A 12,017-nucleotide genomic window follows, 5' to 3' on the forward strand; every position below is an offset into this window, starting at 1 on the left:
TGAGGTCAGGATTTCGAGACCAGCCTGAGCAACATGGTGAAACCCTGTCTCTACTAAAAATACAATAATTAGCCAGGTATGATGGCGGGCACCTGTAACCCCAGCTACTTGGGAGGCTGAGGCAGGAGGATCGCTTGAACCTGGGAGGCGGAGGTTGCAGTGAGCCGAGATTGCACCATTGCACTCCAGCCTGGGTGACAAGAGTGGGACTCCATCTCAAAAAAAAAAAAAGAAAGTGCTCGGAGGAAGCCTCGCAGAGCCCTGTCCTGGACTATGTCCTGGGGATCCAGCCCTGGCCTCCAGCCCCATTTCTGTACCACCCTGAGACCATGGGATCTTCCTCAGGCTGGATTACTTTGTATCCAAATTGTGGACCCTTTGGGCTCCTGCTAGGTGTAACTTCACAGCAAGTTCCATTGTCAAGTGCAATTTGGAAACTCTGGGCTAGGCCAAGTGCAGTGGCTGACACCTGAGTTCCCAAACTTTGGAAGGCTGAGGCAGGAGGATCCCTAGAGGCCAGGAGGTCAAGACCAGCCTGGACAGCATAATGAGATCCCATCTCTACAAAAAAATCAAAAAATTAGCCAAATGTGGTGGCGCATGCCTGCGATTCCAGCAACACGGGAGGCTGAGGCAGAAGGATCACCTGAGCCCAGAAGGTCGAGGCTGCACTCCAGCCTGGTTGATAGAGTGAGACCCTGTCTCGATAAAAAATAAAGATCTCCAAGGGGGTGGGGTTTGGGAATGAGGCATCTCCCCCAAATGATTTGAGTCCAAAGCCCTGTTCTCCTGGCGTGGCTCAGTGCTGCCCCGTTCTCCTGGCGTGGCTCAGTGCTGCCCCGTTCTCCTGGCGTGGCTCAGTGCTGCCCCGTTCTCCTGGTGTGGCTCAGTGCTGCCACTTTGCAGGTGACCTTGCCGGGCCCTTCTACTTCTTACCTATCTGTGAAAGTAGGTTCCAATTTTTTAAAAACCTAGAAAGATGAGTTTTTTGTTTTCTTGGTTTTCTTTCTTTTTTTTTTTTTTTTTCTGAGATGCAGTTTTTTTCTTGTTGTCCAGCCTGGAGCGCAATGGCACGATCTCAGCTCACTGCAACCGCCAGCTCCCTGGTTCAAGTGATTCTTCTGCCTCAGCCTCCCGAGTAGCTGGGATTACAGGCGCCTATCACCACATCCGGCTAATTTTTGCATTGTTAGTAGAGACGGGGTTTCACCATGTTGGTCAGGCTGGTCTCAAACTCCTGACCTCACGTGATCCACCCATTCTGGTCTCCCAAAGTGTTGGGATTACAGGCATGAGCCACCGCACCTGACAGAAAGATGAGATTCTATAGAAAATAAATCTGGCTTGCTTTCTCAGAGGAGGCAGATTGGGAGCTATCCCTGCTTAGAGTTTGAAATCAGTTCTGTTAGGAAATAATGTTTGTAGGGGCTGGGTGTGGTGGCTCATGCCTGTAATCCCAGCACTTTGGGAGGCTGAGGCAGGTGGATCACTTGAGGTCAGGAGTTTGAGACCAGCCTGACCAATGTGATAAAACCCCATCTCTACTAAAACTACAAAAATTAGCTGGGTTTGGTGGCAGACACCTGTAATCCCAGCTACTTGGGAGGCTGAGGCAAGAGAATTGCTTGAGGCCAGGTGCAGTGGCTCATGCCTGTAATCCCAACACTGGGAGGCCAAGGTGGGCAGATCACCTGATGTCAGGAGTTCAAGACCAGCCTGGCCAACATGGTGAAACCCCATCTCTACTAAAAATACAAAAAATTAGCTGGGCATGGTGGTGCATGCCCTTAGTCCCAGCTACTCAGGAGGCCGAGACACAAGAATCACTTGAGCCCAGGAGGCAAAGGTTGCAGGGAGCTGAGATGGTACCACTGCACTCCACCCTGGGTGACAGAGTGAGACTCCATCTAAATAAAAAAGAAAGAAAGAAAATGGTGCCTGTGAGCTGTGTTGACTCATACTCTTTAGAAGCAGACAGTTGTGGGCGCCTGAAGAAATCACGGTGTTGAGGAGCTCATAGAACCCTCTAGGACACTTGCCCCTTCCTGCCTCTCATGCAACCATCCCTGCCACCGGGGCCCCCGCCGGCCCCACCCTGGCCTTTCTTTCTCTATCCCAGGACAGCCAGTACCCATGGAGCCAGAGAGTGAGCTTTGCCAAGGACATCGCGTCAGGGATGGTGAGTGAGCCGGGTGCTCCAGCTCCATTCACAATCCCACCAGGAATTTGCAAACAGAACCCACAGAGAAACTTTGAAAGAGGGCAGAGGGGGTCGATGGGAGAGTGGGAAGAATCGTCCTGACTGGCCTGATTGGGGTGGGAGCAGAGGGAGTTTCTGGGGGGCCGGAATGGGCTGGGGTCCCTCGGCACAGCTGCCCCCTGACTCCCGTGTCCCCGCCCCCAGGCCTACCTGCACTCCATGAACATTATCCACCGAGACCTCAACTCCCACAACTGCCTGGTCCGTGAGGTGAGCATCAGGGCCCCACGTGGCTGGGTGTCGGGGAGACAGCAGGAGCCCAACCACTCCCAGCCTTGGGGCCTTCCCAGAACTGGAGGCCCCTGGGTTGCCTCCATGACTTCAATTTGAGGTGGGGGTAGAGGGCAGCAGCCTGTGGGGAAGAGCCCAGCTTCAGGAGGCAGACAGACCTGGGTTTGAGTCCTGTCCCTGCCACTGACTCATGGTGGACCATCAGCATCCCAGGTTTGTAGGAGGGTCTTATAAATCAGTGGAGAAAGTGACATGTAAGCTGCAAAGGACCAGGACCCTGGTCTTCATAGAGTGCAGCCCACGGCACAGTGGCCACGGGCTACACTAGACAGCACCAGCATCTGGGGGCCACAGAGCGGGGTCATAGGCGTGTGGGCTGGAGTGGTCAGGGCAGGCTTTCTGAAAGAGGACGCTTTAGGTGGATATTTAAGCAGAGGACGGGCAGGAAAAGAGCCCAGTGTCTAAGGATTGTCAAGGGAGGGGAGCCTGGTTCTCCACCAAAATCAGAGGAGGGAGTCACCATGCCCGTCTGGAGAGGTGGTGTATTTGCGTCCTGGGGCTGCCATCACAAAGTACTGTGAACCAGATGGCTCAAAACAACAGAAATGGGCACAGTGGCTCACACTTATAATCCCAGCATTTTGGGAGGCCAAGGTAGGTGATTGCTTGAGCTCAGGAGTTCGAGACCAGCCAGGGCAACATGGCGAAAGCCCATCTCTGCCAAAAATACCAAATAAAATAGCCGGGCATAGTGGCATAAGCCTGTGGTCCCAGCTACTAGGGAAGCTGAGGCAGGAGAATCGCTTGAACCTGGGAGGCAGAGGTTGCAGTGAGCCGAGATCACGCCATTGCACTCTAGCCTGGGTGACAGAGCCAGACCCTGTCTCAAAAAACAAAACGAAACAAGGCCGGGCACTGTGGCTCATGCCAAGGCAGGTGGATCACTTGAAGCCAGGAGTTCCAGACCAGCCTAGCCAACATGGCAAAACCCTGTCTCTACTAAAAAATTCAAAAATTAGCGGACATGGTGGTACATGCCTGTAATCCCAGCTACTCCGGAGGCTGAGGCAAGAGAATCACTTGAACCCGGGAGGCGGAGGTTGCAGTGAGCCAAGATCACACCACTGCATTCCAGCAACAGAGTGGGACTCCATCTCAAAAAATAAAAATAAAAAAATAAAAAATAACATAGACCTGTGTTGGCTCACATCTGTAATCCCAGCACTTTGGGAGTCCAAGGTGGGCAGATCACTTGAGCCCAGGAGTTCGAGACCAGCCCGGGCAACATGACAAAACCCTGTCTCTACAAAAAAATAGAAAAAAAGTAGCTGGCATGGTGCCGAGTACCTATAGTACCAACTACTCAGGAGGCATAGGTGGAAGGATTGCTTGAGCCTGGGAAGTTGAGGCTGCAATGAGCTGTGATCACGCCACTGCACTCCAGCCTGGGCCACGGGAGGGAGACTCTGCCTAAAAACAAAGAAACCCAAAAAGCAAAGAACGCAGACCTCACCTAGTTATTGGGAATATTAAAGATAAAATTGGGCCAAGTATGGTGGCTCACTCCTGTAATCCCAGCACTTTGGGAGGCTGAGGCAGGTGGATCACTTGAAGCCAGGAGTTCAAGACCAGTCTGGGCAGCATAGCAAGACCCTATCTCAATCAGTCAATCAACATAAATAAAGAATAAACCTGGTGGCATGCCATGCACAGGACCTGGGTCTCTCATCAAAATTCCTGTCTTGCTGGGGCAGTGGCTTACACCTGTAATCCCAACACTTTGGGAGGCCACAGTGGGTGGATCACCTGAGGTCAGGAGTTCGAGACCGTCCTGGCCAACATGGTGAAACCTCTGTCTTTAATAAAAATACAAAAATTAGCCAGGCATGGTGATGGGTACCTGTAATCCCAGCTACTCAGGAGGCTGAGGCAGGAAAATGGCTTGAACCTGGGAGGCAGAGGTTGCAGTGAGCCAAGATCGCAACACTGTACACCAGCCTGGGCAAAAGAGCGAGACTCCATCTTAAAAAAAAAAAAAAGAATGCCTATCTTTCCAAAAGAAAGCAGCGTCGGTACCCTCGTAGGTGGGAGGGAGCACTTGCAGGAGGGAGCAGTGGGGGCACCGGGATGGCTTGGGGAGCACGTGGAGAAGGGGCAGAGGGTGCAGCATGTGGTGGGAGGGAGGAAGCCACACTGCCATCCTCAGGTGCTTCCAGCAGCTCCATTTGCAAAGAGCTGATGGCTTTGGGGAAGGAAGGGGTCCCCACCCTGTGCCAATACAGGGTATCAGAGGTATGTTCTGTGGTCTGTCTACGGGTTGGCTTGGGGTCCCGGCGAGGGGCAGGCCAGGCGGGCAGTACCAGGATCGGGTCCCAGTGTGACCCGGCTTCACCTTCCCAGAACAAGAATGTGGTGGTGGCCGACTTCGGGCTGGCGCGGCTCATGGTAGATGAAAAGACTCAACCCGAGGACCTGCGGAGCCTCAAGAAGCCAGACCGCAAGAAGCGCTACACCGTGGTGGGCAACCCCTACTGGATGGCACCCGAGATGATCAATGGTGAGTTGTTCAGCCCTGCCCATCATGGCCCTCACAGGGAGCCACGGGGGGCCCAGCAGAGCTGCAACCTCTGGAGCCCCGGCCCCTCCCAGCCTCCTTGGCTCTTCAGTTACCCTATGGGTCCTACATCAGCTCCCTCTTTCTCCTATAAGGCACTTAGTGGCAGCTGGGCAAGGTGGCTCACACCTGTATTCCCAGCACTTTGGGAGGCTGAGGCGAGTGGATTGCCTGAGGTCAGGAGTACAAGACGAGCCTGGCCAACATGGTGAAACCCCCATCTTTACTAAAAATACAAAAATTAGCTGGGCATGGTGGCGGGTGCCTGTAATCCCAGCTACTAGGGAAGCTGAGGCAGGAGAATCGCTTGAACCTGGGAGGCAGAAGTTGCAGTGAGCCGAGATCATGCCATTGCACTCCAGCCTGGGTGACAAGAGCGAAACTCCATCTCAACAACAACAAAAAAATAAGTAAAAGACATTTAGTGGCTTAAATAAATGATCATACAGTTCTGGAGTCTGAAGTCCAGCGTCAGCCTCACCGGGCTGAAATCAAGGCACCAGCAGGGTGAGCTCCTTCTGCAGGCTCCAGGGCACCTGTTTCCTTACCTTTTCTGGCTCTTGGAGGCGTCCTCATTCCTCATGTTGCTGCCCCTCCTCTATTTTCAGGGCTGGCCGCAAAGCATCTTCTCTTCTCTTTGATCTCTGCATCCATCCCTGCATCTCCTTCCCTGGCTCTAATCTTCCTCTTTCCTTTTTTTTTTTTTAAAGAGACAGAGTCTTGCTCTGTTGCCCAGGCTGGAGTGCAGTGGTGCCACCATAGCTCACTGCAGCCCCGACCTTCTGGGCTCAAACTGTCATCCTACCCCAGCCTCCTGAATAGCTGGGACCACAGGCATGAAACACCACACCCAGCTAATTCTTTTTAATTTTTAGTACAGACAGGGGTCTCACTGTGTTGCCCAGGCTTGTCTCAAACTCCTGGCTTCAGGTGATCCTCCTGCCTTGGCCTTCCAAAGTGCTGGGATTCCAGGCATAAGCCACCATGCCTGGCCCTCCATCCTTCTGATAGGGACCCTTATGATGACATTGGGCCTACCTGGAAAATCCAAGATCAGCCCTCCATCTCAAGACCCTCAACTTAATCCCATCTGCAGAGTCCGATGGAAGGTAGGATGTTTACAAGTCCCAGGGATCAGGACGCAGTCATCTTTGGGGACCGTAATTCTGCCTCCCACAGGGTCTACCTCCCTCAGTCCATTTCTTTACTGTCAGTGGTCCTATATATGCCCAGAGTATAGGTTATAAAGTCCTTCTATAAGCAGGTGGCACACGAACACAGGTTCAGGGCAGGCAGACCCCAGCCATCACCTCATCATAGTTAACCTAGTTAAATTAGCCTGGCATGTGGCATGGTGCCTAACGCCGGTGGTCCCAGCTACTCAGGAAGCCAAGGTGGGAGATTTACTTGAGCCAAGGAGGTCAAGGCTGCAGTGAGCTATGATCATACCACTGCACTCTAGCCTGGACAACAGAGCGAGACCCTGTCTCAAGAAAACAAAAAATAGGCCAGGCACAGTGGCTCATACCTGTAATCCCAGCACTTTGGGAGGCTGAAGCAGGCAGATTGCTTGAGGCCAGGAGTTCGAGACCAGCCTGGCCAACATGGTAAAACCCCATCTCTACTAAAAATACAAAAGTTAGCCGGGTGTGGTCGTGCATGCCTGTAATCCCAGCTACTTGGGAAGCTGAGGCAGGAGAATCACTTAAACCCAGGAGCAGAGGTTACACTGGGCCAAGATTGCACCACTGCACTCTAACCTGGGTGACAGAGCAAGACTGTCTCAAAAAAAAAAAGAACCCACCTGTAATCCCAGCACTTTAGGAGGCCAAGGTGGGCAGATCACGAGGTCAAGAGATCAATACCATCCTGGCCAACATGGTAAAACCTCATCTCTACTAAAAATACAAAAAAAATTAGCTGGGCATGGTGGCACACATCTATAGTCCCAGCTACCCGGGAGGCTGAGGCAGGAGAATTGCTTGAACCCAGCAGGCAGAGGTTGCAGTGAGCCAAGATCACACCACTGTACTCCAGCCTGACAGCAGAGTGGGACTCTGTCTCAAACACACACACACACACGAGTTAACATAGCCCCCAAAGAAGACTATAAAACAGTCTTAGTGCTCAGGCACAGTGGCTCACGCTTGTAATCCCAGCACTCTGGGAGGCTGCGGCAGGCAGATCACGAGGTCAGGAGTTTGAGACCAGCCTGGCCCACACGGTGAAACCCCATCTCTACTAAAAATACAAAAATTAGCTGGGCGTGGTGGCGGGCGCCTGTAATCCCAGCTACTCAGGAGGCTGAAGCAGGAGAATTGCTTGAACCCGGGAGGCAGAAGTTGCAGTGAACCGAGATCGTGCCATTGCACTCCAGCCTGGGTGACAGAGTAAGACTCTGTCTCAAAAAAACAAAACAGTCTTAGTGTTTCCTATCTGTAGGGATTGGTGTGAGGATTAAAGGGTGTAAACTCATTTCCACCTAGTTGGCATTCAGTAAATGAGAGTTGGTATTCAGTACTAATTGTTTTGGGCATTTCGTTTTTTGTTTTTGAGATGGAGTCTTGCTATGTTGCCCAGGATGGAGTACAGTGATGTGATCTCAGCTCACTGCAACCTCCGTCTCCCGGGTTCAAGTGATTCTCCTGCCTCAGTTTCCTAAGTACCTGGCATTACAGGCACCTGCCACCATGCCTGGCTAATTTTTGTGTTTTTAGTAGAGATGGCATTTCACCATGTTGGCCAGGCTGGTCTGGAACTCCTGACCTCAGGTGATCCGCCCACCACAGCCTCCCAAAGTGCTGGGATTACAGGTGTGAGCCAGCGCACCCGGCCATGTACCAATTGTTTTTAACATCATTAAGCAACTGGTATCATTCCCATTTTACAGATAAGGAAACACGCTCAGAGAGTCCATGTCAGTTCCCTGAGGCTGCTGTAATAAATTGTTAGAAACTTCATTATTTAAAACAGCAGAAAATGGTCAGGCATGGTGGCTCACACCTGTGGTCCTAGCACTTTGGGACACCGAGGCAGGTGGATCACTTGAGGTCAGGAGTTCGAGACCAGCCTGGCCAACATGGTGAAACACCATCTCTACTAAAAATACAGAAATTAGCCGGGCATGGTGGCAGACACCTGTAATCCCACTACTCAGGAAATTGAGGCAGGAGAATCACTTGAACCCGGGAGGCAGAGGTTGCAGTGAGCCACAATCGTGCCACTGCACTCTCGCTTGGGCGACAAAGCAAGACTACATCTCAGAATAAAATAAACAGCAGAAATGTATTCCCTCGTAGTTTTGGAAGCCAGAAGGTTGAAATCCAACAGGGCTGCACTCCCTCCAGGGGGATCTAGGGGAGAATGCATTCCTTGCCTCTTCCACCTTCTGGTTGTTTTGCATTCCTGGGCTTGTGGCCACATCATTCCAGTCTCTACCCCCATCTTCACAGGGCCACCTCCTCCTCTTCTGCTGTGTCTTCTCTGTGTCTCTCTCAAGAGCGCATTTGCAGTGGCATTTGGGGCCCATCCAGATCATCTGGCATCATCTCATCTCCAGATCCTTAACTTAATCCCATCTGCAAAAGACCCTTTTTCTGATCCAGTAACATTCACGGATTCCAGAGACCTGACATGGTTGCCTTTTAGGACCAGCACAGAGTTCATGACCTGCCCAAAGTCACGCAGCTGATCGGTGCCTAGAACTCCTTGTCCAGGCCTCTGCCCCTTGCTCCTCAGAGCTCCCAAAGACTTGCTCAGACCTGGTGGGGTTGGGGGAAAGAGCCTAAGCCTGGGTTCCCAAGGAGATTGCCGGCATCTGCCTCCTGGGCCTGGACCTCCCAACTGGGGCATCCTCCCAGCTGGCCCAGTCCCCTGCCTTTTGGCATCCCTGGCACCCCTGTGTGTTCATCTGTTGACAGTCGGTCTCTTTGTCCAGGCCGCAGCTATGATGAGAAGGTGGATGTGTTCTCCTTTGGGATCGTCCTGTGCGAGGTAGGTCCAGGGGTGTTGAGGCCTGGGCTCCTCCCCACTCACCCAGGCTGCAGGCTCAGCATCTGCAGGGGCTGCAGGCCAGGAAGGCTGCCCACAGCAAGGCATGGGCTGGCCCCCGTGAGGTACCGCAGTCAGGCTGCAGCCAGGCCCAGTGCCACCTGCCCTCAAGCCACCTGGATGGCACCCAGACGCCCAGGCTGAGGGCCCCCCTGGAGTAACTGCTGGGCCTTGTGCTGGACAGATCATCGGGCGGGTGAACGCAGACCCCGACTACCTGCCCCGCACCATGGACTTTGGCCTCAACGTACGAGGCTTCCTGGACCGCTACTGCCCTGCAAACTGCCCCCCGAGCTTCTTCCCCATCACCGTGCGCTGTTGCGATCTGGACCCCGAGAAGAGGTGAGTGGGGTGGGGCCCTGGCCTGGGGGACGGCGGGGCCGATTCCTGGGAGAGCCAGACCCACCTTTCCCCACCCGCCTGTCACCCAGGCCATCCTTCGTGAAGCTGGAACACTGGCTGGAGACCCTCCGCATGCACCTGGCCGGCCACCTGCCACTGGGCCCGCAGCTGGAGCAGCTGGACAGGGGTTTCTGGGAGACCTACCGGCGCGGCGAGAGCGGACTGCCTGCCCACCCTGAGGTCCCCGACTGAGCCAGGGCCACTCAGCCGCCCCTGTCCCCACCTCCAGGGAATCCACCCCCACCAGATTCCTCCACGGGAGGTGGCCCTCAACTGGGACAGTGGGGGCCCAGGCTTCTCCTCAGAGCCAGGTCCTGACTTGCCTTCTCCCACCCCGTGGACCGCTTCCCCTGCCTTCTCTCTGCCATGACCCGGAGCTGGCCGAGCTGCACACACACACCATGCCCTCGCCCTGCTGTAACTTCTGTCTTGGCAGGGCTGTCCCCTCTCGCTTCTCCTTGCATGAGCTGGAGGGCGTGTGTGAGCTGTGCCCCTTTCCACACGCTGCTGCCCCAGCCACCCTGTGCACGCTCCACCTGTCTGGTCCGTAGCTCCCTGGAGGCTGGGCCAGGAGGCAGCCTCTGAACCATGCCCCATGTAACGCTTGGGTGCATGGGCGGGCGCACATCAGGGCAGAGGCCAAGTTCCCAGGTGTCTGTGTTCCCAGGAACCAAACGGGGAGTCTGGGGCCCGTTTTCCCCCCAGGGGGTGTCTAGGTAGCAACAGGTATCGAGGACTCTCCAAACCCCAAAGCAGAGAGGGGCTGATCCCATGGGGTGGAGGTCCCCGGTGGCTGAGCAAACAGCCCCTTCTCTCGCTTTGGGTCTTTTTTTTGTTTGTTTGTTTCTCAAAGCCACTTTAGTGAGAAGCAGGTACCAAGCCTCAGGGTGAAGGGGATCCCTTGAGGGAGCGTGGAGCTGTGGTGCCTGGGCCAGAGCTGATGGGGAGGAGCCGGCTCGGGCAGCGAGAGGATAGGCACAGTGGACGGGGCAGGTGTCCACCAGCAGCTCAACCCCTGCCGTCATCTCAGAGCCCCTTCCCGGGCCTCTCCCCCGAGGCTCCCTGCCCCTCCTCATGCCCCTCTGTCCTCTGCGTTTTTTCTGTGTAATCTATTTTTTAAGAAGAGTTTGTATTATTTTTTCATACGGCTGCAGCAGCAGCTGCCAGGGGCTTGGGGTTTTATTTTGTGGCGGGCGGGGTGGGAGGGCCATTTTGTCACTTTGCCTCAGTTGAGCATCTAGAAGTATTAAAACTGTGAAGCTTTCTCAGTGCACTTTGAACCTGGAAAACAATCCCGACAGGCCCGTGGGACCATGACTTAGGGAGGTGGGACCCACCCACCCCCATCCAGGAACCGTGACGTCCAAGGAACCAAACCCAGACGCAGAACAATAAAATAAATTCCGTACTCCCCACCCAGGTCCTGCGTGGCGATGTGTGTCTGGGGCCCTGGGGAAACAGTCAAGATAAGAGGAGTTAGTCTTCCCTGATGAGAAGACAAGGATAAGTTTGGTGGCTCATGCCTGTAATCCCAGCACTCCAGGAGGCTGAGACAGGACGTATCCCTTATGCCCAGGAGTTCAAGACCAGTCTGGACAACATAGTGAGATCCTGTCTCTACAAAAAATTTTTTAAAATTAGTTGGGCAGGGGCCAGGTGTGGTGGCTCATGCGTGTAATCCCAGCACTTTGGGAAGCCGAGGCAGGTGGATCAGCTGAAGTCAGGAGTTTGAGACCAGCCTGGCCAACATGGTGAAAACTCGTCTCTACTAAAAATACAAAAATTAGGCCGGGCTCGGTGGCTCACGCCTGTAATCCCAGCACTTTGGGAGGCCGAGGTGGGTGGATCACGAGGTCAGGAGTTCGAGACCAGCCTGGCTAACATGGTGAAACCCCGTCTCTACTAAACAAAGTACAAAATTTAGCTGGGCGAGGTGGCGGGCGCCTGTAATCCCAGCTACTCGGGAGGCTGAGGCAGGAGAATGGCGTGAACCCGGGAGGCAGAGCTTGCAGTGAGTGGAGATCACGCCACTGTACTCCAGCCTGGGTGGCAGAGTGAGACTCCGTCTCAAAAAAATAATAAATAAAAATAAAAATATATATATACACACACACATATATATATACACACACACATATATACACACACACATATACACACATACATATATACACACACATATATATATATGTACAAAAATTAGCTGGGCGTGGTAGCACATGGCTGTAGTCCTAGCTACTTGGGAGGCTGAGACAGGAGAATCGCTTGAACCCAAAAAGCGGAGGTTGCAGTGAGCAGAGATGGTGCCATTGCACTCCAGCCTGGGCAACAGTGAGACTTTGTCTTCAAAAAAATAATAATAATAATTGGGCAAGCCAGACACAGTGGCTCACGCCTGTAATCCCAGCACTCTGGGAGGCCGAGGCAGGAGGATCACCGGAGGTCAGGAGTTTGAGACCA

At 53.7% G+C, this 12,017-nt stretch overlaps 1 protein-coding gene across 2 annotated transcripts in view; it reads left to right on the forward strand.

Annotated features, from left to right (window-relative positions):
• The window catches only part of LIMK1 (LIM domain kinase 1), a 37,234-nt gene extending 26,258 nt beyond the window's left edge, over window positions 1-10,976 (forward strand). For both annotated transcript variants that reach the window (XM_017867334.1, XM_017867335.1), the window contains 6 exons: window positions 2,120-2,179; window positions 2,405-2,470; window positions 4,892-5,048; window positions 9,043-9,098; window positions 9,340-9,497; window positions 9,587-10,976. In XM_017867334.1, coding sequence (XP_017722823.1) covers window positions 2,120-2,179; window positions 2,405-2,470; window positions 4,892-5,048; window positions 9,043-9,098; window positions 9,340-9,497; window positions 9,587-9,749 — 660 coding nt within the window. In that variant the 3' untranslated portion in view covers window positions 9,750-10,976. The remainder of the gene's footprint in view (window positions 1-2,119; window positions 2,180-2,404; window positions 2,471-4,891; window positions 5,049-9,042; window positions 9,099-9,339; window positions 9,498-9,586) is intronic.
• Window positions 10,977-12,017: the final 1,041 nt, after the last annotated feature.

Source organism: Rhinopithecus bieti, unplaced genomic scaffold, assembly GCF_001698545.2.
Source record: "Rhinopithecus bieti isolate Rb0 unplaced genomic scaffold, ASM169854v2 scaffold_3858, whole genome shotgun sequence".
NCBI classification, from domain to species: Eukaryota; Metazoa; Chordata; class Mammalia; order Primates; family Cercopithecidae; genus Rhinopithecus; species Rhinopithecus bieti.